This window comes from Ambystoma mexicanum, chromosome 4q, assembly GCF_040938575.1.
Source record: "Ambystoma mexicanum isolate Mex_15411 chromosome 4q, UKY_AmexF1_1, whole genome shotgun sequence".
Taxonomy (NCBI): domain Eukaryota; kingdom Metazoa; phylum Chordata; class Amphibia; order Caudata; family Ambystomatidae; genus Ambystoma; species Ambystoma mexicanum.
Window position 1 is genome coordinate 1,257,075,503 of NC_090928.1, and position 22,039 is coordinate 1,257,097,541.

Below are 22,039 nucleotides of genomic sequence, written 5' to 3' on the forward strand. Positions count from 1 at the left end.
CCTTTTCTGGGTCGGGACATTTTCCAGTTTAAGGCACAGGCGTAGTAGGGTAGTTGGTCCACTATGCTTTGTTGTGCAGGTGCAGTGATCTTGGTTTTTTCCTTCTCTGGATACGCTCGGGTGCTCTCTGGCTCAGTCTATCGTTTCGGTCGGTGGGTGTGTTTCCTAAGGGTGCACTGTCGGGGAGGGTTTGGGTGTTGAAACGGTCTGGTGGAATGGGACTTGTTTAAGCTAGGTAGTGATGGATTTCCGGGATTAATAGAGTCCAGAACTAAGCACAGTTAGATTAGGGGCCCTGTATAATGGGAGAAAGGCTTACGCTTAGGAAGGCGACAGAGTTCTGGACCTAACACAGATAGATTTGAGGGTCAGCTGAAGCAGCGGAGCACGATACTAAGCACGGATAAACTTGAGGGTCCTGCACCGTAGGGAGGAGGCCCACGCCTAGGAGAGCAACAAGGTATCAGACTGAGCGACTGTATTTGAGGTTCATTTGAAGCAGTGGAGCACAATACCAAACACAGCTAGATCTGTGAGTCCTGCACAGTGGACGTCTCCCCGAACCTGGGTTCACCGCGGTGAGGTAGCCATGTAGGTTCAGGGGGGGCATGTACTGGTTGAGGAGTGAGTTTGAAGGCGCAGCTAGGAATTACTAAATATCTTACCATGCAATCTGGACGCAAAAGCCCAACTAGATTTGAGAGACCTGTATAGTGGGAGAGAGGCCTACCAATGCAATCTAAACATCATACACTGCAATTTGGAGACAGAACCCATGCTAACCTTGAGAGACCTGTATAGTGGGAGAGAGGCCAATTAATGCAATCTAGACATCATACAAAGCAATTTGGAGACAGAAGCCCTGCTAAACCCCAGAGACCTGCACAGTGAGATAGAGGCCCAACCGTGCAATCCAAACATCACACAATGGAACTTGGAGACAGAGCCCCTGCCAAATTTGAGAGATCTGCATAGTGAGAGAGATGCCCACCAATGCAATCTAGACACCACACAATGCAACTTGGGGACAAAAACCCCTGCTAACTTTGAGAAACCTGTATAGTGGGAGAGAGGCCTATCAATGCAATCTAAACATCATACAATGCAATTTTGAGACAGAACCCCTGCTAAGTTTGAGAGACCTGTATAGTGGGAGAGAGGCCTAACCATGCAATCTAAACATCATACAATGCAATTTGGAGACAGAACCCCTGCTAGAATTGAGGGACCTGTATAATGGGAGAGACGCCTATCAATGCAATCTAAACATCATACAATGCAATTTGGATATAGAACCCCTGCTAAATTTCAGAGACCTGTATAGTGGGAGAGAGGACTAACCATGCAATCTGAACATCATATAATGCAATTTGGAGACAGAACCCTTGCTAGAGTTGAGAGATCTGTATAGTGGGAGAGAGGCCTATCAGTGCAATCTAAACATCATACCATGCAGTTTGTAGACGGAGCCCCTGGTGAACTGGAGAGACCTGTATAGGTCTGTGCCTAGCTAGATTGGTGCAGTCTTAAATAGTGATTAGGTTTGAGGGTGAGGGAAAGAGATGCAGAGGGGGGTAATTACCTTCTTTACTTTGGGATTGGTAAGTGGCTCGGAATCTAGGGTAGAGTAGTTGCTCTACTCCTGACCCAGGCCACTCCTACCTTACTGGTCCTTGTGGATGATGGTTGACGGCTGGCCACTGCTTGCCCTGCAGACACCTGCTGACACTTCTTGGAGCCGCCTCTGTTGGAGCCGCCCTTGGCCTTTGCCTGTGGGGACAGGTTATCAGGTAGGGCAAGTGGATGCCGGGGGGAGGGGGTTTAGGGCAGGCCGCACACGGGCACAGTAGGCAGGGACAAGGCCCGAGATTTCAGGTTTTAGGCTCCCAGGAGGGTCGCTGGATCAGGGCTGCTCACCTGTTTCCTGCTGGCAGAGTGAATGCACACGGAGCGAGCGCGATGCAGTAGCTAGCGCTGTGCCTTCTGTCCTCCAATCAGGGCTGGTGGGTGGGTTGGGAGGGGGGATGGAGGCTGGTCAGGGAAATGGATGCCGGGGGGAGGGGGTTTAGGGCAGGCCGCACACGGGCACAGTAGGCAGGGACAAGGCCCGAGATTTCAGGTATTAGGCTCCCAGGAGGGTCGCTGGATCAGGGCTGCTCACCTGTTTCCTGCTGGTAGAGTGAATGCACACGGAGCGAGCGCGTTGCAGTAGCTAGTGCTGGTCCTCCGGTCCTCCAATCAGGGCTGGTGGGTGGGTTGGTAGGCAGGATGGAGGCTGGTCAGGGAAGTGGAAGCCGGGGGAGGGGGTTTAGGGCAGGCCGCACACTGGTGCAGGAGGAAGGGACAAGGCCCGAGATTTCAGGTATTAGGCTCCCAGGAGGGTCGCTGGATCAGGGCTGCTCACCTCTTTCCTGCTGGCAGAGTGAATGCACACGGAGCGAGCGTGTTGCAGTAGCTAGCGCTGGACCTCCTGTTCTCCAATCAGGGCTGGTGGGTGGGTTGGGAGGCGGGATGGAGGCTGTTCAGGGAAGTGGAAGCCGGGGGAGGGGGTTTCGGGCAGGCCACACACGGCTGCAGGAGGCAGGGACAAGGCCCGAGATTTCAGGTATTAGGCTCCCCGGAGGGTCGCTGGATCAGGGCTGCTCACCTCTTTCCTGCTGGCAGAGTGAATGCACACGGAGCGAGCGTGTTGCAGTAGCTAGCGCTGGACCTCCTGTTCTCCAATCAGGGCTGGTGGGTGGGTTGGGAGGCGGGATGGAGGCTGGTCAGGGAAGTGGATGCCGGGCGAGAGGGTTTAGGGCAGGCCGCACACGGGCGCAGGAGGCAGGGACAAGGCCCGAGATTTCAGGTATTAGGCTCACAGGAGGGTCGCTGGATCAGGGCTGCTCACCTGTTTCCTGCTGGCAGAGGGCTGGTGGGTGGGTTGGGAGGCAGGATGGAGGCTGGTCAGGGAAGTGAATGCCGGGAGAAGGGGGTTTAGGGCAGGCCGCACACTTTATGCTGAGTCAATTTAGACAAAGACAATGAAATTCATTTACATTTACCCAGAATCATAAGAGTCACAATCAATTTGAAAACACAACTAGTTACGTTAGCCCCAAACTCTCTTTGAAAAAGTGGATTGCTGCCGTCAGCCAGTGATTAGTATCTTGAGAACCCATAACTTGCTGCCAGACCGTGCCCACTCCTCCGATAGACAATTTTTCAACCAAGTGATCAAAATAGGGATGACGCCTGTAATCTAGGGCCCCACAGTATAGCAGCAAGTGCTGCGATGACTCGACTTGACCCTGCTCCAAGCAGTAGCGACAAGACCTTTACTCCCACGAGATCCCAGCTTTAACGCCCTCAATTTCTTTAGTTGGTAATAGATTGAGACTCAGCTTCATAGCCGTTCTACGCCATAACAAGCTTGGGGATATGTATATGTAGGTTGGCGGCGTACCCACAGGCCTGACATCGATAAGCATGTCTTTGAAATGCTTATATGATCTTACTTTTCTGTTCCCATTTATTGAAACAGGGCCAGGTTTTGGAGTCTAGGAGCAACCACAGTTCCTACCCAATAGAGCCCTGCTCAGTGCACAAGATGCTTTACAATACTGCAAGATTTTTTGACAGGAGATGATACTTGATAGAGGGGAGGCCTAGTTCATATCGAATCTCTGCCGCAGGGACACCATTTGGGAGCAACAGGACTTTCCTCCAAAAGATACCCTCAAGCACCTCCCAGCATGTCACTACTGGAAGTCCCTGCTTTTCCCTGCCATATAGCAGGGAGGGGACGACCTTCAGTTTGTAATGTTCCAGGACAGGTGTTAATGAAAAGTAACCACATTTTCTGTTTATTGCCGCTGCCTGGGCCGACAACATTTTTAGCTTTAAGGTTAGGTTTCTCTGCAATTCTGAGTTGTTCTGCAGTGCCTGCAATCTAGTGCCCAAATAAACAAAAGTTGAGACATTCTCCAAAACTTCCCTGTTCAGACACCGGCGGAAATTCCTGTATTTTTGTCTCAGGCGTGGCCGAAGAACCAAAATCTTTGATTTCTTTAAATTGATGGTCAATTTGTTCAGACTTGCATATGCTGCCAATGTGTCAAGCTTCCGCTGGAGGCCGATTTGGAGTGTAGTCAAACAGTACCAAATCATCGGCATAGAATAGGTAGTCTAAATTTAATTTAGATAGGCGAGGCAATATTTTCAAAAATTCTGCTGTTATCGGAGGTGAAGAGAATAAACAGGAGGGCCAGCGTACAGCCCTGTTTCAAGCCTCTGGTGGTTTCAAAGGCTGCTGAGTTTCACTGGGTATTCAATCGGCCCCTAGTGTCCGCGTCTGAATGAAGGGCCACAATCATATTTAGAAGTATTTCAGGGCAACCCCATTACCGCAGTTTGGTCGGTTGCCAGACATTTGGTCGAAAAAAATTGGTCGACCAGACAAATGGTCGAACCAATTTGGTCGAAAACCAAATGGTCGAATTTTTTTATTTTTTTATTTTAACCCTTTTTTTTTATTTTTTTGGGGGGGTCCCCCCCGGGTCCCCCCCCCAACCCCCTTTTTTTCTCGAAAAACCCCTTTTTTTACTAAACGAAAACCCGAAAAATAAATATATAAATAAAAAAAAAATTCGACCATTTGGTTTTCGACCAAATTGCATTGATCAAATTGCAGTCGACCAGTTTTTTTTCGACGAATTGACTGGACACCAGTTTGGTCCATACCAGGTGCCTATCCACGCTGTCGAAGGCCATGGAGAAATCAATTAAAGCAGCATATACCAGTTTAGATACCTCCCCAATAAGGAAAGATTGGCATTTGTCCCCACCCCTTCTGGAAGCCAGTCTGTAGAGGATACAATCTGCCAGCCCCTTTTTCCCAGGATGATAAATCCCACGGCAACAAGGTTGCAAAGATCAAGGGAATATCCAGCAGAGCACTCGGCCTGCAGTTGATAGGGAGCACCATAGGGCCCTTTTTGTGAATCAGCACAATAATGGACTCCCTCCAGCTCTCCGGTAGGTGAGCTTTAGCTGTGATGTCTTTAAAGAGAGTACTCTATAATCGAGCCCATAGTTTAGGATGTAATTTTAGGACCACGCTTGATAGGCCAGCAGGGCCTGGTGACCGTGATTTTTTACTACGCAGGATAATTTCTCTTCTGTAAATTCCAGGTGCGAGAGCCCTTCTGGGCATGCCTCCCTCAGAATTACATCAACAGAGGCCTCCCTGTAAACCTCTGAATAATGGGTCACCCAGTCCTGTTCGCTAATAGGATTTATTAGGTGGTGTGATGGGGGGCATCCCACACCAGTTATTGCTCGCCAAAAGGCGCCTATATCCCTGGACCTAATTAGTGATAGCATTTTCGCTGCTTCATTTAATACCAACTGCTGTTTATAAGTCCGTAGCCAGTTCCTATAAGCATTTTTCAAAGATGTGCAATCCTCAGAAGAGTTGTTTTTCTTGATTTTCAAAGACCTACGAAGCTCCCTCTTCTTCTGTTGGACTATGGGGTCATAGGAGTGATTTCAAACCCCCTGACAAATCTTTTGTTTTATAGGTGGCATTTCCGCATAGATTCTGGTCAGTATCGCCTGATAAGTAGTCAAAATAGACCAAAGGTCAGATTTCACCCTGTCAAAGAATTGACGTTTTGGAAAATGTTGTCTGATACAAAAAAATTGTCAATTATATTACTCCTGTCCCCCCTGTGCCAAGTCGAATTTGGGGGAGAATCGCCTTTAGCATTGCCATTTAGTATGCAAAAGCCCCATACATCCTTAAGCGCCACCCGTGCTATGCCTTTGGATAACTGGTGCTTTTGCAGATTTGTGACCCCCAAACTGAGGGGAATGATGCAAAATGCATTTAAATCCCAACATATCAAGATGGAATTTGATTCCTCTTAGTTTGCCACAAGTAGATAATCATTTCTGTGGAATCCAGGAAGAGTTCTTGCTTTATTTCTCCTGGGTTCTAATGAAGATTTAGAACCAGAGTGAAGCCCCTATGCAGGTAGATCAGACGATCCCACTCCAACTCGACAGCCTGTACAAAGGAATTTGGTGTTGCGTAGTCGGTTGCTGAAATCTTTAGGTAATTCCGGATGCCAAAGAGCAGCCCCGAGGCCGGCCTCTGTCATGGGTATCAGGCAGGTAGTTGACGCAAGCTCAGTGGAGGCTTGGCAGGCCTGGCATAGGCACACAAAGAACCCATAGCAAATCCCTCCTTTCATTCCTTCCTAGTGTTTTTAGGAACTTCCTGGTTACCACTTCCTGTTGCCAAACAGGAAGTGCATGATGATTCATGAGCTCTCTAGTGTTTGGGTGTGGCTGTCTATGTAAGCCACACCCAAGATTCTTCCAGTGCTTCGTGTTGCTTACTGTGAGCTGTATCAGCAACACATTTACCGTGCTCAGGATCAGCCAGCTTCTGCTTACCTGCTCTGGATCATCCTGCTTCTGCTTATCTGCTCCAGATCATCCTACTTCTGCTTACACGCTCCGGATCATTCTGCTTCAGCTTACCTGCTCCGGAAGGACCTCTGTTCTTACTCTACGCCGCAGCTGTCTCAAGTCAAGAAGGGACTTCTACACTGGCACCTGTAAGAACAAAGAAGAATTGCGTTAACACATGCACATCTGTAATGCTGCGCATGCGCTCCGAATCTTCCCGCGACACTGGAATCCAGGTCAGTTGTACGAGCGCACAAACCCCTGCAAAAGAAAGAAGAGACATTATTCATTGTGCTCGCCCCAAAAACGCGGAAACTTATTTCACTGCGCTCGTGATGCATACTTACCAAAAGCCTCCGTGAATACTTATCCAACCACCAAGTCTCCAGTAGCGCTAAACACAGACTTGAGGCACTAATACCACATAATTTCTCCTACAACGGAAAGGGAGAGACATTACCAGGCGCGCTCGAATTGAAGGCGCTGCGCAAACCTACCAGCAGCTAGATTCTACGCGCAGCGCTACTCACCCACGAAAATCCTGGCAAACAAAGACAATACAGACAATTTTGGACACTCAACATTCTCCGCGCAACGGTGACTTGTAGGAAGGACTTTCTAGCCAGTGAAGAAACTGGCGCCTTGAACACTCGGCCTCGCTGTGAAGGCATAAAACAGCGTTTGGCAACTGAACTCAGCTTACAGACATTGGCACCAATCACATGAGTGAATTGCGCCCCTGCGGATGAAGGATGGAGTGCACACCCTACTAAAGATCAAGGTAAACCCATATGGGGACATCACAGCATACAGTAAAGAGAAGGGAAGGACCCAGGGGAATCAGGTGAATTCAGGTCTGAGTGTACACCTTGTATTTAACAGGTATTCCTCCGGGTGAAACGGGAAGTGAAGACTCGGGGTCAAGGGAGGCTTGTCCATCGCTCCTGCAGAGACACAGGTGAGTGTGACAGTCTCCCCTTCTCCGCCTTGTATGCAGGATTTAACAAACACTCATACTCGTCAACTGAGGGAGGCATTCTCAGCCATGTTTCTTGCAGACAAAACATATCTTTTTCGGATGTTAGCTAGCCTCCGGGAGCAAACAGGTGGGCAAAGCCCCTAGAATTCCATGATATGCACGGTATGTCATGCCAGGAAGCCATGTTTGTGATAGGGGTCAGCTATTTTTTGTTCATTTAAACAAGCAGCTAGCCAATTCCACTCAGACCCTCTGCATAAATAAATGTCAGCACCCTAGATGATTAGTTACCAGTTGAACCCCATTCCACGAGTTAAGCATTTACAGACAAAATTGGTGAGAAATCAAGGTCTGAGGACATACTGGAGGGAGATTTTTTATGAACCTTGTGGTTCGAAGAGCTTTTTGAAGAAACAGAAGCAGCGACCAAGAAACCCCACGCGTTGGGCTGTTCAGAGGCCAACAGAACCTACCAGTTGGTATCCAAAGTTCAAACTAACCTTGTCCAGACTGATGTTATTGCAAAACTCCAAGTTCTGCTGAGGTTCAGTGCTCTAAGGATGGTATTCTAGGCAGTAGCTTCATTACTCGAGATCTGTTTAGTGTTAACTGAACACTGTCCCCCAAGGACCATTCAACAACCAATGACAGAGGTAAGGGCAAGTCTTTAGGAAGTAATTCAGCCGGCTGCGCATTCACAAGACTTTGACTGCACCTGTCTTCTATTGTAATAAAAGCTTCAACTTCCTTGTAAAAACTAAAATGAAAGGCAGTTTAGAATTTTCATCTCTCCCCTTTGTTTGTCCATCCTCCAATCAAGAAGCCTGTTCGTTTCCTCCATCTTGACTAGGGAACCCACCTGCACTCTGAAAAATAAAGTCAAGGCCCAAACCAATTCACAGGAGAGTAAAAGAGAAAGTTAGTACTAAAGAGTATATTGGGCAACTATACAGTAAATAACTGATGAGTCCTTGAAAATAAGGTACAGGAATAAAGGTAAGTAATTAATTAACCTGTTAAACCCAAAGTGATCTATTGTGCATGTAATCTACCCAGGGATCTGACAGGTGCTATCTAGTTAACACTTTCTATCCATCAAACAGTATCCTTGACTCTGTAGAAATCTACATAGTGCATAGTTTGGGGGAAGGCGGTCATTAGGCAAGAGTTTTCTAGAGGTGCTACTTCCACCCATCAAATCCCCAAGCTCTGGAGAGGTCGAATAAAGGATATTCCACACTTTTGCCAAATGGCAATAAACTGATTTTTCTTTAAGCTTATTTATTTACCACCTTTCCTACCTCAAATCTATATTTGATATTTGATAAATTGGCTTGTTGTATATAAAGGGGGGTTAGAGGTGCAAGCGAGGTGTAGGTGTTTCCCCCTGCATTTTGAGATTTCAAAAAGGTGGGAAAAAACAGCCCAAAACAATTCTGCCAAATATAATTCAACAAAACAAATTCTAGGAGACCTTATAGATCCTAAAAAAGGTGGTGGCAGAGATTCATGTGTGAGAACTCTCTCTGTTTGTCCTTCTCAAGGTACCCATTGTGTACTGTGGATGTGCAACGTGTTACTGGGTGACAGTTTTCTGGATAGGTTAGCCCCCTGCCGATGGATTCTGGAGTGGCCTTCATTCTGAATGGGTTGTGTGTGGCAGCCCTCTCACTGCACGCATCATGGGCTCTAGAGAGACCTAAATGCTGGAGTGGGGCTGGTCAGTGGGCAACATCTTTCAGGGAGTGATCTTACCAGGTTAATCTACAAGGAACTGTTTGTGTGCTTTCATCTCTGTGTTCCACCTTGGCCCTATGGGCACAGGTATATGCTGGTATGTCAGTGAACCGACATGCTCTTGACCTGTTTCCTGTTGGTTTCCTCTCTAGGTGGTTCATCGTTGTCGGACAGTGCCTTTGGATACTTCATTGTGGCGTGCATTGTCATCATTTTGGCGATTGTGTCCTACATCATCCTCCCAAAGCTGGTAGGAAGCTCATGTGCTGTGTGTTTGAAGGCCCTGGCATGGGAGACATGTCGTCCAGCTTAGCTCTCTATTGCATGTTCCCCATGTGATTTAAACTGATTCAGAGTAGAGTTAGCAGAAGTCCCTGCTTAACTGTACCCCTATCTGAAATACTCAGCTCATGCTCAGGAAAGCTCAGTTCCTGCTGCCATCTCCCTTACCCACAAACCAGCCACAAATCCATGCCAGCCCCTCTGACAGTGCCTTCTACCCGACCCTCTAACTCAGGCCTCCAGATAAGGTGCGTACTCGGCCTTTTTACGCATTAAAATCTTGGAAATACGACAGCTTTATTATTTTCCTGTGTACATTTACACACAAGTTTTGGGCAGAGGGCAGTGCAAAGGTCAAGTTACTTGATACAATCCAGAACGCTTCTTTTGATTTTTATCTACATGGATGTAATTGCAAGCCATGGATAAAAGCCTCTGAAACAGAATGTATTTCTCTGAAGCCTTTCAAAAAAATGAAACTGCACACTGTGATTAAAGGAATGGTTCATTTCAATTCAGCTTCTGCTGTGTTACTGCTCATAGAGCAAACAGCACTGTGCATATTTATTTTCCTAGCATTTTAGGATTGCATAATTAATAAGATGGAAAACTAAGTTGCAATTGAGAATTAACATTTTGTAACAATTGATGCTTCTTTTCCAGTGAAAGCAAGCCATCATTTCACAATTGTATTTTTCAGAGTTCCTGTGTGGTCTGCACAATCATGCAGGGGCAGATCATTTTTACACTTTTAATTTACATTCCAATTATAAAAACAGTTTGTAAAAGTATGACTATGCACGGTCTAGTTTACATCCATTCAACCTTGCAGTCAATGGGTTACATTACTATAAATGGTCTGTGACAGCAGAATCTTTGCTCAAGGGTGTGTTATTGTCATTACACCAATCACAGGTGTTCTAGCCTCTCAAATCTTCAAGACTACAATTAAAATATCCAAAACCTGACTCTCCTGGAAGTGCAAACGCTATTCAAAAACAAACAAAGGAAAGTTACATTGGTAATTGAAATAACTCAGCAAAACCTGTCCCTGTGATAATCCAGATAGGTATTTAACTTTATGTAGTGCTTCATACATGGCTCGTCCAACATCTAGGCACTGTGATTATTATACCTCAGTCGATACTCGGTTAACTGACCTCTGAAGGATGTTAGCCAATAAGATAGCTCAGCCGGCTGAGCATTCGCTGCTGCGATCTGTACCTGATCTGTAGGTTGCAGGTTCAAATCCCGGCAAGACCAACTCAGCCTTTCATCCTTTCGAGGTTGATAAAGGAGTACAGACTTCGGTTTGGTGATAATTGTGATAAATATGTTTTATGTACAGTGCTTTGCCAAAAGCACTATATAAATAAACATTTGACCATGAGTTTAGATATAGGTTTTAGCATGGAGTCCTTGCCTCACTGCACTGTTGGATCATAACATTGGCATACCATTATGTAGTAATAGCTTCAGGAAATGAAGACTTTCATTAAACATCAAAAGACAATTCTGCTATCGAACCTCAAAACACACAATGCAATTCATGTTTGCTTTTTTATGTAATTGGCTAGGTTTTTGTGTTTTCAACATTGAAATATATACAGGAGAGATCCAATGGCCAGACCTTAGAGAAATAATGAAAGGTGTATTCTGTCACAATGCAGAAAGTTGCCGCATAGTTATGATTTCCATATAGTTTTTGCACACCTCGGCTGGATGTCACATACATTTTACTCTCTTGCAAAGGAGTAAAGTCATTTTTACTCTCTTAAAATCACATTTACTCTCAAAGTTTAAAAATAGGGAGTAAAATACTCCCACCTCAAAATCTTATCTGGAGCACTGCTACTCATATGTCAATTCTAAACCCTGCCACTCCTAGTTCATATCTACCATTCCTTCTTCACCATTGATACCAGCCTATCCACCATCCCTTCAATCCGATCCCAGCAACATTACCAATCCATCAACATCATCCCACCCACCCTACCCATCATTAATAATAGCACATCCAACCCACTGTAATCGCCATTCCTTCTATGCCGCTCCACGTAATCTCCACTTTGATGCTATCAAGCTAGCATACCTCAACCCACCCAGCCACCAAGCATCCCTTTTTTCAACATCATCCTCACCCTAATTGTCATCATTTCTGCAACACCCTACCTTCCTTCCCATCATCCCCATCCCTGCCCCACCTACCATCTATTATACCCAGTCCACCCACCAAATCTAGTATCCCTTTTATACCAGCCCACTCATCCATCTGTATTCTCTTCTGCTTTTCCGACCAGACTGTGAATATATTCCTTGTATCCTGCTTTAGGACTTTTTCCAGTATTACTACTCAAAGGAGCCCAAAGAACTGGATGAAAAGAAGGCGGCCTACGAGCCCGACAGCACCATGGAGATGATGAAACCAGGTAAGGGGGTGGGGGGGAGGATGAGAGGACCTGGGGCAAAGTAAAGGTTTTATTATTAAAGGGGAAAACACAAAGCTTTGACAGAGGAGAGATGAGAAAAAAGAAAGGGAAAAAGCGCAACAGTGAATGATGGCGGGTACATTGCGGGACCCTTTTTCCTTCCAGTCCTTATACTACAGGGCATTGCAATTTGTGAACTCGTACTTCACTTGGGCCTGTCCTGTCTGTGATCATACTGCAAGACAGTGCAGCAGAAGATTCACCACTGCTAAAGCTTCTGTCTTTGCCATGCTACTGATGATATAGAACTGCTGGCGTGCAAGCTTTCTGGTTCGGCCACTGCAGGGCAGTGCTCCCGGTGATGCAGGAGTTGCCTTCCTTGTAAATGCTTACTTTACAGGGTAGTATGTCCTGGTGATACAGTAGTGGAAGAGGTGTGAGTTATTCATTGCACACACAACTGGGCAGAGAAATGGGTGCTGCAGCATTGCTGGAAGTGCCATCATTCCAGTTCTCAGACTGCAGGTCATTGCTATGCGTGATGCAGCACTTTTACTTTCAGTTCTTGCACTGCAGGGCAGTGTGATTCAGCACTGCTGAGGTGCCATCATGTCTGTACTTTGAAGGCACGGCAATTGCGTCAATGATTGAAGCACCATCCTCCTACAGCACACACTGCAGGGCATTGCTACAGATGATGCAGCAAGGAGGATGTGCGGTTCTTCCACTAACTGCTCTCCTGAACATCGGTGAAGACCTGCTCTCCAACCTTGACTCCAACATCCCTTTTGTCCTCCTCCTACTCGATCCCTCTTCTGCCTTTCATATGGTCAACCATGCCATCCTGCTCAACCTTTGCCGTGACAACCTGGGTATCACTGATCAGCTGACCTTGTTCCTCTCTGATCGACCCTCCAAGGTCCAACTTGGGTCCTTCCTTTCCTTTATCTCACTCTCTAGCTGTGGTGTTCCCAGGGGTCTAACTTCTCTCCCTTACTGTTCAACCAATACCTGGCACCCCTTGCCCACTGCATTGCCGCGCTCTCCTCCAACCTTCGGTGCTGTGTGGATGACATTCAGTTCGTCTTCAGGCTTCCCTCCGCCTCCTCCTCTCCTTCTTTCATCTCTGACTGTCTGTCTGCTGGTGTGATTCCTGGGATCTCTGCCATTGATCCAGCAAGACTGAGATTCTGCTCATCACACTCTCCTTTTGTTCTCACATCTCTGACGTTTCCAAGAAGTCAAACTACCAACTGCACCTCCTCAGAGGTATTCTTCCTTTCCTCTCCTTCCGCCAGAAGCTTACGGTCTATCGAGCTCTGGTTGGTTTGTTTGTTTGTTTTTTCTTTATTTGTAACGCGCACCAGACCCAAGGGTATCAGGGCACGAGGACAAGGAGGTTTTCAGCTTACATGGTTATAAGGTACGATACAAAATATAGAATAACTTACAGGTTTAGTACACAGGTATACAAGGATAGGATACGAAGCAAAGTATGTTAGTTACGGTGAGGGTAGGATGCCAAGTACAGATGCAAGTCTAGGATTAAAGATCATTGGTTTTTATATTTCGTCTGAAATGTGGGTACGTTTGGTCTGCCCTAAGGGTAGGTGGAAGGGAGTTCCAGAAATGGGCAGCTTTGACTGGGAAGCTGGTACCTCCAATTGCCATCCGTTTGTAGGAGGGTATTATCAGACAGTTTGTGTAGGCCGCTCGGGTAGGTCGGTACGTAAGTCTTCTATTGAACCTCTCTGTCAAGTAACAAGGTGCTGCGTTAAGGCACTTGGATGTACGTGAGGCAGTTTTAAGTCTGATTTTGTCAATGGTGGAGAGCCAGTTAGATTGTCTCCTTATTGTAGATATATGATCTCTTTTGGTCATTCCTAGTGCTGCTCTCAGGGCGTTATTTTGGAGTGTTTGAATTTTCTTGGTGATGTGTTTGTTGGATCCAATATATAGGGCGTTGCAGTAGTCCAATTTAGACAACACAAGGGCTCTTGCCCGTGTGGTGCAGCTACTTGTTGAAAGGAAAGGTTTAGCAGATCTAATCAGTTTACATGTGTAAGCCGTAGATGATGCCATTGCATTCACTTGTTTAGTCAGAGTAAGGCTGGAGTCACCTCCTTAGCAACCTTAATCGTATTGCCATCTATATCAAACGAGGTGCAGCTATGGCCAAGTTTGTTTGTTAACTGCCTGCTTCTACTCTCTGCAACTCATCCAGAACAGCACTGCGAGATGTATCCTTGGCCTCAAGCCCTGGGATTGTATCTCTCCAGCCCTGAAATCTCTTCATTGGCTCCCAGTGGCTGCAAGAATTAAATTTAAGACCCTTTGCATTGTCCACAAGGCTTTCTGGGGCATGGGTCCATAATCCCTTCAACTCTCCCTCAACTCTCCCTCTGTAAATACCTTCCCACTCAAGCTCTGCGCTCCTCCACCTCCAACCCCCTCAGGGTCAGTCGCTTTTCCAAGCAACGAGTTGGGGCTAGATCTCTTTCGTCGGCTGTGGCCTCCTTCTGGAACAGCCTCCCTGCCACTCTAAAACTTGAGGAGAAAATCTCTGGTTCTGGAAGCACCTCAACACCTTCATCTTTTCTTCTCCCTTCGCTCTTCCTCTCCCCTGCTGATCTGTCTGCTTCGGTACCCTGCACCTGGTTACCCTCTGACTTCGGACACAGGTCCCTGCCGACCCATCCACTCACCCGCACTGCCTCCTGGCAACCTCTGCACTTGGGTCTGTATCTGTAACCCTACAGTCCCCTTACCTGCACTTATCAGACAGTTCCATGTCATTTCATTGTGAGATGTTTTTTCGCATGGTTTTTTACTGCAGATTATTTAATGAAAAAACTCATCAAATTTTTTATTTTTTATTTTTGTGTGGGGTCACACCCCCATCCACTTTAATTTTTTCATATATTCCTGAAAACACCCACACCCCAAATATACATTTTTCTAACCCCCCCTAAAAACTTCAATGAGTTTTTTTTTAATTTAAAAAATCAGCAGTAAAAAACCCAGTGAAAAATCATCCCGCAATGAAAGGGCGTTGTACCTATCAGACACCCCTTGTCTGCACGTTAAACCCTGCACTTGTCACCCTGCTGGCTGCCCTACCAGTTGTTATTTTTATTCCTTGCTTAGCACTTTCATTTCTCCCCTCTGCACTTTCCCACTTCCCTCTCCCTTGCACTTGCGCGTTCTCAATGTCACTGGGCCTAGTAAGATCGTTGTTTTGTCCTCCCTTGCTCCGTCACGCTCAAACACTTGTGTAAGAGCGCAATACAAATACAATATCATATAATATTTCACAGAAAAGCATGTCTACTGGTGAGGCAGCACAGCTAGAGGTTCCCTTCCTTCAGTGCTCACACTGCCTGTTGTTGCTGCTGATGATGCAGTCTGTAGGTGTTTCTATCATGGTCCCGCCAGTGGGGATGTATGTGGGAGTAGGAGTTTGACTTTAGGCTGAGAGAAGGTTTGGGACATTGAAGAGAATCTGCACATGAGCTCCCTGATGCCCACTAAGCCCCTCTAACGTGAAGGTCAAACAAGTGGTTTCCAAGACGTGGCTCATTATTTGGTAGCCTGGCTGAACGATCTATTTACTATGTGAATGGCTGGGCTCAGATGACAGCCAATCAAAAACGATTCAAGCTCAATAAATAGGGCTATAGCAGATTGTTATACAAATATAACCTGTTATTCACAGGAAAAAAATCACACAAATATAGAAGAGCGAAACCTTGTCTGATCCAAATACATAAAACTAGAAAAACAGTAGCAATTCTTAAAATAGCATACCTTCTTTTAAGATGAAAATCACAAGACTATCTGACTCTTGCAGTTTGCTCGTGCAAACACGGTTAATAGTACCTTCTCCTGAACACCGTACGATTAAGTCTCTAGTCTCTAGCTGATCTGAATACCACAGATCCTTAGGGCAATCCAGGTTCTAGTCTGTGTATATCCACTGTGGACTAGCTTGGTCTCATGCCAAGACCGACCAGAGTCTAAGGATTTACATGGCAACAGTCAACATAAAAGCCAAGTATTCATTAACTCTGTAACAGGCGTTTGTGTGACTCAGTATCAGGGTCCAACAAAATGTGTACAAAAATGAGAACGTACATTATGTCCAAAAGACTTGAAAGGACTCCTCAGGACACAAAGAGCTGTAGAAGAGATCTGTAAAAGTCAACCGGTTTGTTTTGCAGCTACCCAGTTATGTAGGTGGCTCTTACATATAAGTCAAACTTCTAACTGCAGCACTGCATCTTCATCTGTTGGGCTGTGTCAAGACATCAAACTTTTCATCATTTCTAGGAGAGTGTGGCTACCTCTGGCCATCCCCAGCAACCACAAAAAGATGCCAATACCCAACGAACGTGTAAGGACAGGTGCTCCAAAGCATTTCCCTCTGCACAGAGACAGGTTTGCAGGCTCACCATCTTGAGGGGGTTCCCAATTAACAGTGCCTTGTGGGGGTTTTAGGAGAAAACACCTCTTCAACGGGGCCTGCAGATGGTTTCAGGTTTAGAAAGATTTCTCAGCACAGGGATAGCAGTATGGCTATCCTGAAAGAAATTTTAGGATTGCATATTTAACCCTTTTCTAGTCTTATTCAGTGGTTACAATGTCCAGATTTCTGTATTCTTATAACTAAGTGAGGGAGGGGAGAGGATAATTGGGGTTGTTCTATTATCTTAATTGTGTATCACTATTGTCTACTTGTCTCGGGAGTAGAGCTCAGGGGCACGTACTCGTCTTGGAAGCAAGACGACACAGAGCAACACAAGTTCGATCCCTGAGCCCGCAATTTGAAACCTCTGGGTATTAAGCGCGTTATAAATAACCTATCATATCATTAACATTAGATGAAATGTGTCATAATGTAATGACCCTGCATGATTATCTGATGTTACAGATGCATTGTTATTGTTTTTATTTTTGAAAACAATATCCACAGTTTGAAAAAAGACTTATACCAACAGGAAGGAATGGTCTGGCCTCTAGCAATTATACAGGGGGTTTATGTCCCTATGTTCTGGTTGGTGGTGATCTTCTCTCTTGGACAAACTGTGTTAATGGACCTCTTGAGAGGAAAGATCCAACTACTACGCAACCACCAGAAGTCCAGGTTAAAGGAACAGGAAGAGCAGCACATAGGAAGGCATTCATTAACAGACAGCTGCTCTGTCTGGAAAAACTGCATCATACAAGGGATTCTCCAGCCCTAAATTCTAAATATTCAATATAAACATTAGGAAATCTCTTTGCATGAGCTAGTGCCAGGAACAGATAGCAGTAGGAAATAACATCAAAGGCAAATAAGCAGGTCATCATATTGTTAACCTGATTTTATTCCTTGAATGAAACAAGAAAACATGTGAGTTGAAACAAATGTATTTGCTGTGCTGCACATAGCGGGTATAGCACTGTCCCTATAAGGAAAAAGGCTTGGAGAACTCCTTGACCTTCGGCCATAGCAGCCTTCATTTATTTTTCTTCTGCTCCAGTGAGGCACTTTTCAGCCTACTAACTTTTTTCTGCTTTGCAAGACCTTCTTTACATCATTTAACGACTTGCTTTGCTAGTCTTCATTACCTGTGGACCAGTGCATTAAGGACTGGGAATTCTGTCAGCAAGTGCCTTGTAGGAGATTGGGTAAATGGGAGGAAAAGAGGCTACAAGCGAAACTAGGCATGCGGGCACGCCCAGATCGGAATCATTTAACACTTGAAGACCATTCCAAGAGACATTTAGTCCATCCTTTCTGGCCAACCTCATGTCCCCCATGAAAGCTCTAGAGGTCCATCGGGTGGCTCCTAGGCCCCCAAAGTGCATCGCCGGTTTACTGGGGATGTGTTTTCAGAGGCTTTCGATGGCACGTTGAAACACTTGCCAACATTCGCCAACAGAGATCTCGACGTTGATCCCATCAATGTAAAAACACTTGTCAAAAACGTTCTCCATCATGAGATCTTCAATTTTGCATTCAATCTGCTTAGAATCACATGCTGCGCATAGTCCGACATCCGGAGGTAACAGCGGAGTATTGCATCTTGTCTTTCGAGAATCGAAAGGGGACGTCGACGTGGGCGTGCCTGTAACACTATCCCTACTTGACGTGTAGTGTACCCAAGATCCCTCACACGTAGCGGTCCCTCAGATTGTTTTTTTCCACCCAGATAACTGGTCGCCCTTATGCAGAGTATGTAAAGAGCATTGCTATTGTCCAATGACCTTTGGTCAAATTATTCTATAAAGATATTTAATATCACCCATTCCGTCCCTTGTCTTGACGGCTGTTCTAGTTTCCGCCGAAGATCTGCGAGATTTGACCGAAGATAATCATGTCGGCGTTGCCGAACACCTGGCCGGGCCTTACACCGGCCTATGCAGTAGGGAGAGTGGGGTTGGGTGGACATTTCAAAGTGAAAATGCATTTCCCTATCTTCCCTCTTTTCCAGTTGGTCTTAGTCACTCTGTGTAACCTCAGCTATGGAGAGGACTCCATTTAGGTTTTGCCCTATTTGTAAGAGCAAATTCCCATGGAAGGATAAGCACAGACGGTGTAACCGGTGCTTGCCGCTCTATCATAAAGAGGAAGGGTGTGCGGCCTGTACGCTCCTCCGCCCCAAGACTTTGAATGAGCGTAGAGTAGTACAGTGGGCAGCCTACGGTATGTCCAAGGCTGGGACTTCTCCCACTGCCGCTACCACCGAATGTGACGACGGCGAGAATGACTATCAGGCCTCCGAACCGGAGGTTGTTGACCTTTTGACGGAACGCTCGCGTTACGCATCGTTTGTCCCCGGCCCGATAAGCACGGCGTAAGCTCTGCTATGGGGAAGTCACACCCCGGCGACAAAGACAGACATGTGCGTGACACTAAGCACACAACCCCTAGCCTTACTTCGAGTATGTCGAAAAACACTTTGGCACCAGTAGGTGCACCGGTAATTCCGGTGATACCCGCTGATCGATGAGATCGGCAGCCCTCCCCGCAGCCGCATGCGCGCATAGGGACTGGGCAATCCAAGACAAAGGGCGCTACCCCCAAAACACATAGTTCTGTCGACATGCATCACAGGAAAGCATACAGCGACAACAAAGGACTCAAGATAAGGCCTTAACACCGCCGAAAGTTATGGCACTGCTGGAAAAGGTGGCCGATAGGGGCAAGGCCCCGATTTTCTCAGAACAGACTCCCTTACAACCGACAGATGTACCTACGCGCCTTCCGACTGGTGAGGACGTCGAGGTCAGTCTGGCTAGAATTGTGGCAGCAGATTCCCATAAACGGCAGGCTAGGGACTCTCCGAAAGTCTCTGAAAGACCCAAAGAAAGACCCAAAGATCCACCGGAATCTAGGGATAGCGTTCAGAAGTCGAGGGAAGGGCACAGGGATACCCCACCTTCATTGGTCCCGCCAGAGGACTTCTCTGAGGTAGAGGAAGGGCTTTCTTCAACGCTAAAGCACAGAGCTCTATGTTTTTCGACGGAAGAGAGTGCTAGGGACACTTTTTCGACAGAAGACTATGAGAGAGACACCTTTCCACCCCTAGACCGTTCTAGATCGTCATTCTGGACTAGGGAAAACTTTGAGGACTGCATGGAAAGGCTGGACAAGTTTGTTTCACATGCAGAACAACCTACACTGAGATGGCCAAGGGAGGAAAGCCCTGCTAACCCTAGATCTAAATTCCCAAGGCCTTTTGACCCCTCGTTAGAAGAGGACATTAGAAATTCAGTGTTTAAACCTGAAACGCAAGCGTCTCTTATAAACAAACCTGTGGAGGAATCCAACTTGTTTGGAAAGGCGGTCAATGAGGCCTTAGAGACTGCAAAAAAAGAACATGAAACCCTAAAGAGTTTGGACCAAATTACACAGAGACCTTCCACAAGGCGAGGATTTGGCAACAGAAGGTTTTTTTCGTGACCAACGCTCCACTCACCAGCAATACCCTTCAGGAACCAACTGGAACTCTCCACAGGGATCCAATACTTACAATACCCTGTACCCCCAAGGGGGACAGCGGCATGGTAAGGGAAGAGGCAGGAACCCGACCCCCAGAGGTTCTCCTGCCTCAGGCTCCAAATGACTCAAAGATTCAGGTCCCCTCCCATGCCTTTCTGGTTGGGGGCTGGCTGACATCATTCCTGAAAGCATGGGAGGGAATAAACACAGACAAGTGGGTGCTAAAAACCATAGCCCACAGGTACTGTGTAGAGTTCAACCAAACCCCAAAATACAGACCGCCACGTCAACAAAGACTAACACCAGAACATCTTTGCATACTTCTTCAAGAAGTCGAGATACCATAGAGATCGTACCTCTATCACAGGTAAAGGAGGGTATTTGTTCAGTGTACTTCCTTGTACCCAAAAAGGATCTGACCATGTGTCCTGTTCTAGAACTGCACCCAGTGAACAAGTTTGTAAAACCACAGAAATTTTGCTTGCAGGGGGATTACATGGCAACTCTGGATATGAAAGATGCATACTTTCATATTTCGATGTTGCCAGCGCACAGAAAGTACCTCAGGTTAATGATAGAAAACAAACGTTATCAGTTCAAGGTACTACCCTTTGGCATAGCATCTGCACCAAGGGTATTTGCCAAGGTACTAGCAGTAGCAGCAGCACACCTGCGCAGGCTATCCGTTCCAGTTTATCCTTAGCTCGACGACTGGCTCATAACAGGGGACTCCTACGAAACATGTCTGTCAAATACCCAAAAGACGATGGATCTTTTATTCAGCCTGCGTTTCTCTATCAACGAGAAAAAATCCAGCTTAGATCCCAGTCAAGTCAAACAATTCCTAGGGGCTCTAATTCGAACAAAGGACGGCCTCGTCTTCCCCTCGAACGAGAGGGTTCAAAACATATTATTTAAAATCCCTCACTATGTAGCCAGTCGAGAGGTAACAGTATGCAAGGCTATGCGTCTGCTAGGAATGATGGCGTCATGTTTCTACTTAGTTCCTCACGCGCGCCTGCGCATTCGCCCAATGCAAGAGTGGCTAAGCAACCAGTGGTGTCAGGCCAACGTACAGTGTGACGATTTAGTAGTGGTCTCGCCGGCCCTAGTTCTCTCGATGCGATGGTGGTCGAGGGAAAACCTCTTGAAAGGGAAATCATTCATTACCCCCGCAGTGGAAGCCACTCTAACTACGGATGCCTTCCTTACAGGGTGGAGAGCCTACCTGCTCCAGCAGACAGCAAGCAGAGTTTGGTCGCCAGACATAGCGTCCAACCACATAAACCTGCTGGAACTGCTGGCAGTGTTCAAAGCACTGAAAGGTTTCGAAGCGCAACTACAGGGAAAGACTATCGTAATCCTTGCAGACAGCACCACGGACATTTACTATCTGCACAAACAGGGAAGGGGTTAAGGAAGCGACCCGCTAAGGGACCTCGGAATAAGGCGCAAAGGGATTACGGGGACCGATGTCCTTAACAGGGCCCAGTATCCCTTTGCGCCCACCTCGTAATGAGGCCCTATGTGTGTTTTTGTTTTGTTGTTGCAATGTTGTGAAGTTTGTGCGGTTTGGTGTGCTGTAGGTTTGTGGTTGTGTTTGGTTTGGAGTTTGAGAGGTGTATGCAGAGGGGGAAATTGTTAGTGAAATTGGTTAGTTGGCATCTCTATCCTGAATTGAGGCGCTGGGCTTGCGTAATCTCCCCAGATGGGGTGCGGGAGCATCCCTGTGCCTCTGTCCTGATCTGGGCCCGTACGGAATTCAAGTTCCCTTTCACATCTGGCCCCCACCTCCATCTGCCTTCCTCACAGCCCTATCTGTCCTCCCTTCCTACTCATATGGCCATTGCACCTGCCAATGTCCAAACTCAGCTAGAGTGGTGATTGCCAATATCCCGACAATTCCATCACACTGTGGTATCTTGTAGTAACTAAGGGGCGAGTGAAGATGTTGGGTGGGGTTGGTTGGGGTTGTTGACTCCGTCTCCATGGGTGTCGCCTGTGTTTCGCTCCACCCGGCGTCACCCATCCAGGTTCCGTGGGAGCTTCCGTGTCGGTTCTGGGAGCTGTCAGTGTCCTCTCCATTTTCGTCATCCTTTTTCCTTTCTGTTGTTTCGGTTTTCAGTTTGAGTCTGTGGTGTTGAAGAGCCAGGTTTTTAGTAATTTCCT

General features: G+C 46.6%; 1 protein-coding gene across 4 annotated transcripts in view; it reads left to right on the forward strand.

The window, feature by feature from the left end:
• Positions 1-22,039, forward strand: part of SLC29A1 (solute carrier family 29 member 1 (Augustine blood group)) — a 589,752-nt gene that overhangs the window by 432,319 nt on the left and 135,394 nt on the right. For all 4 annotated transcript variants that reach the window (XM_069608852.1, XM_069608853.1, XM_069608854.1 and 1 more), the window contains 2 exons: positions 9,325-9,422; positions 11,787-11,883. In XM_069608852.1, the coding sequence (XP_069464953.1) occupies positions 9,325-9,422; positions 11,787-11,883 (195 nt within the window). The remainder of the gene's footprint in view (positions 1-9,324; positions 9,423-11,786; positions 11,884-22,039) is intronic.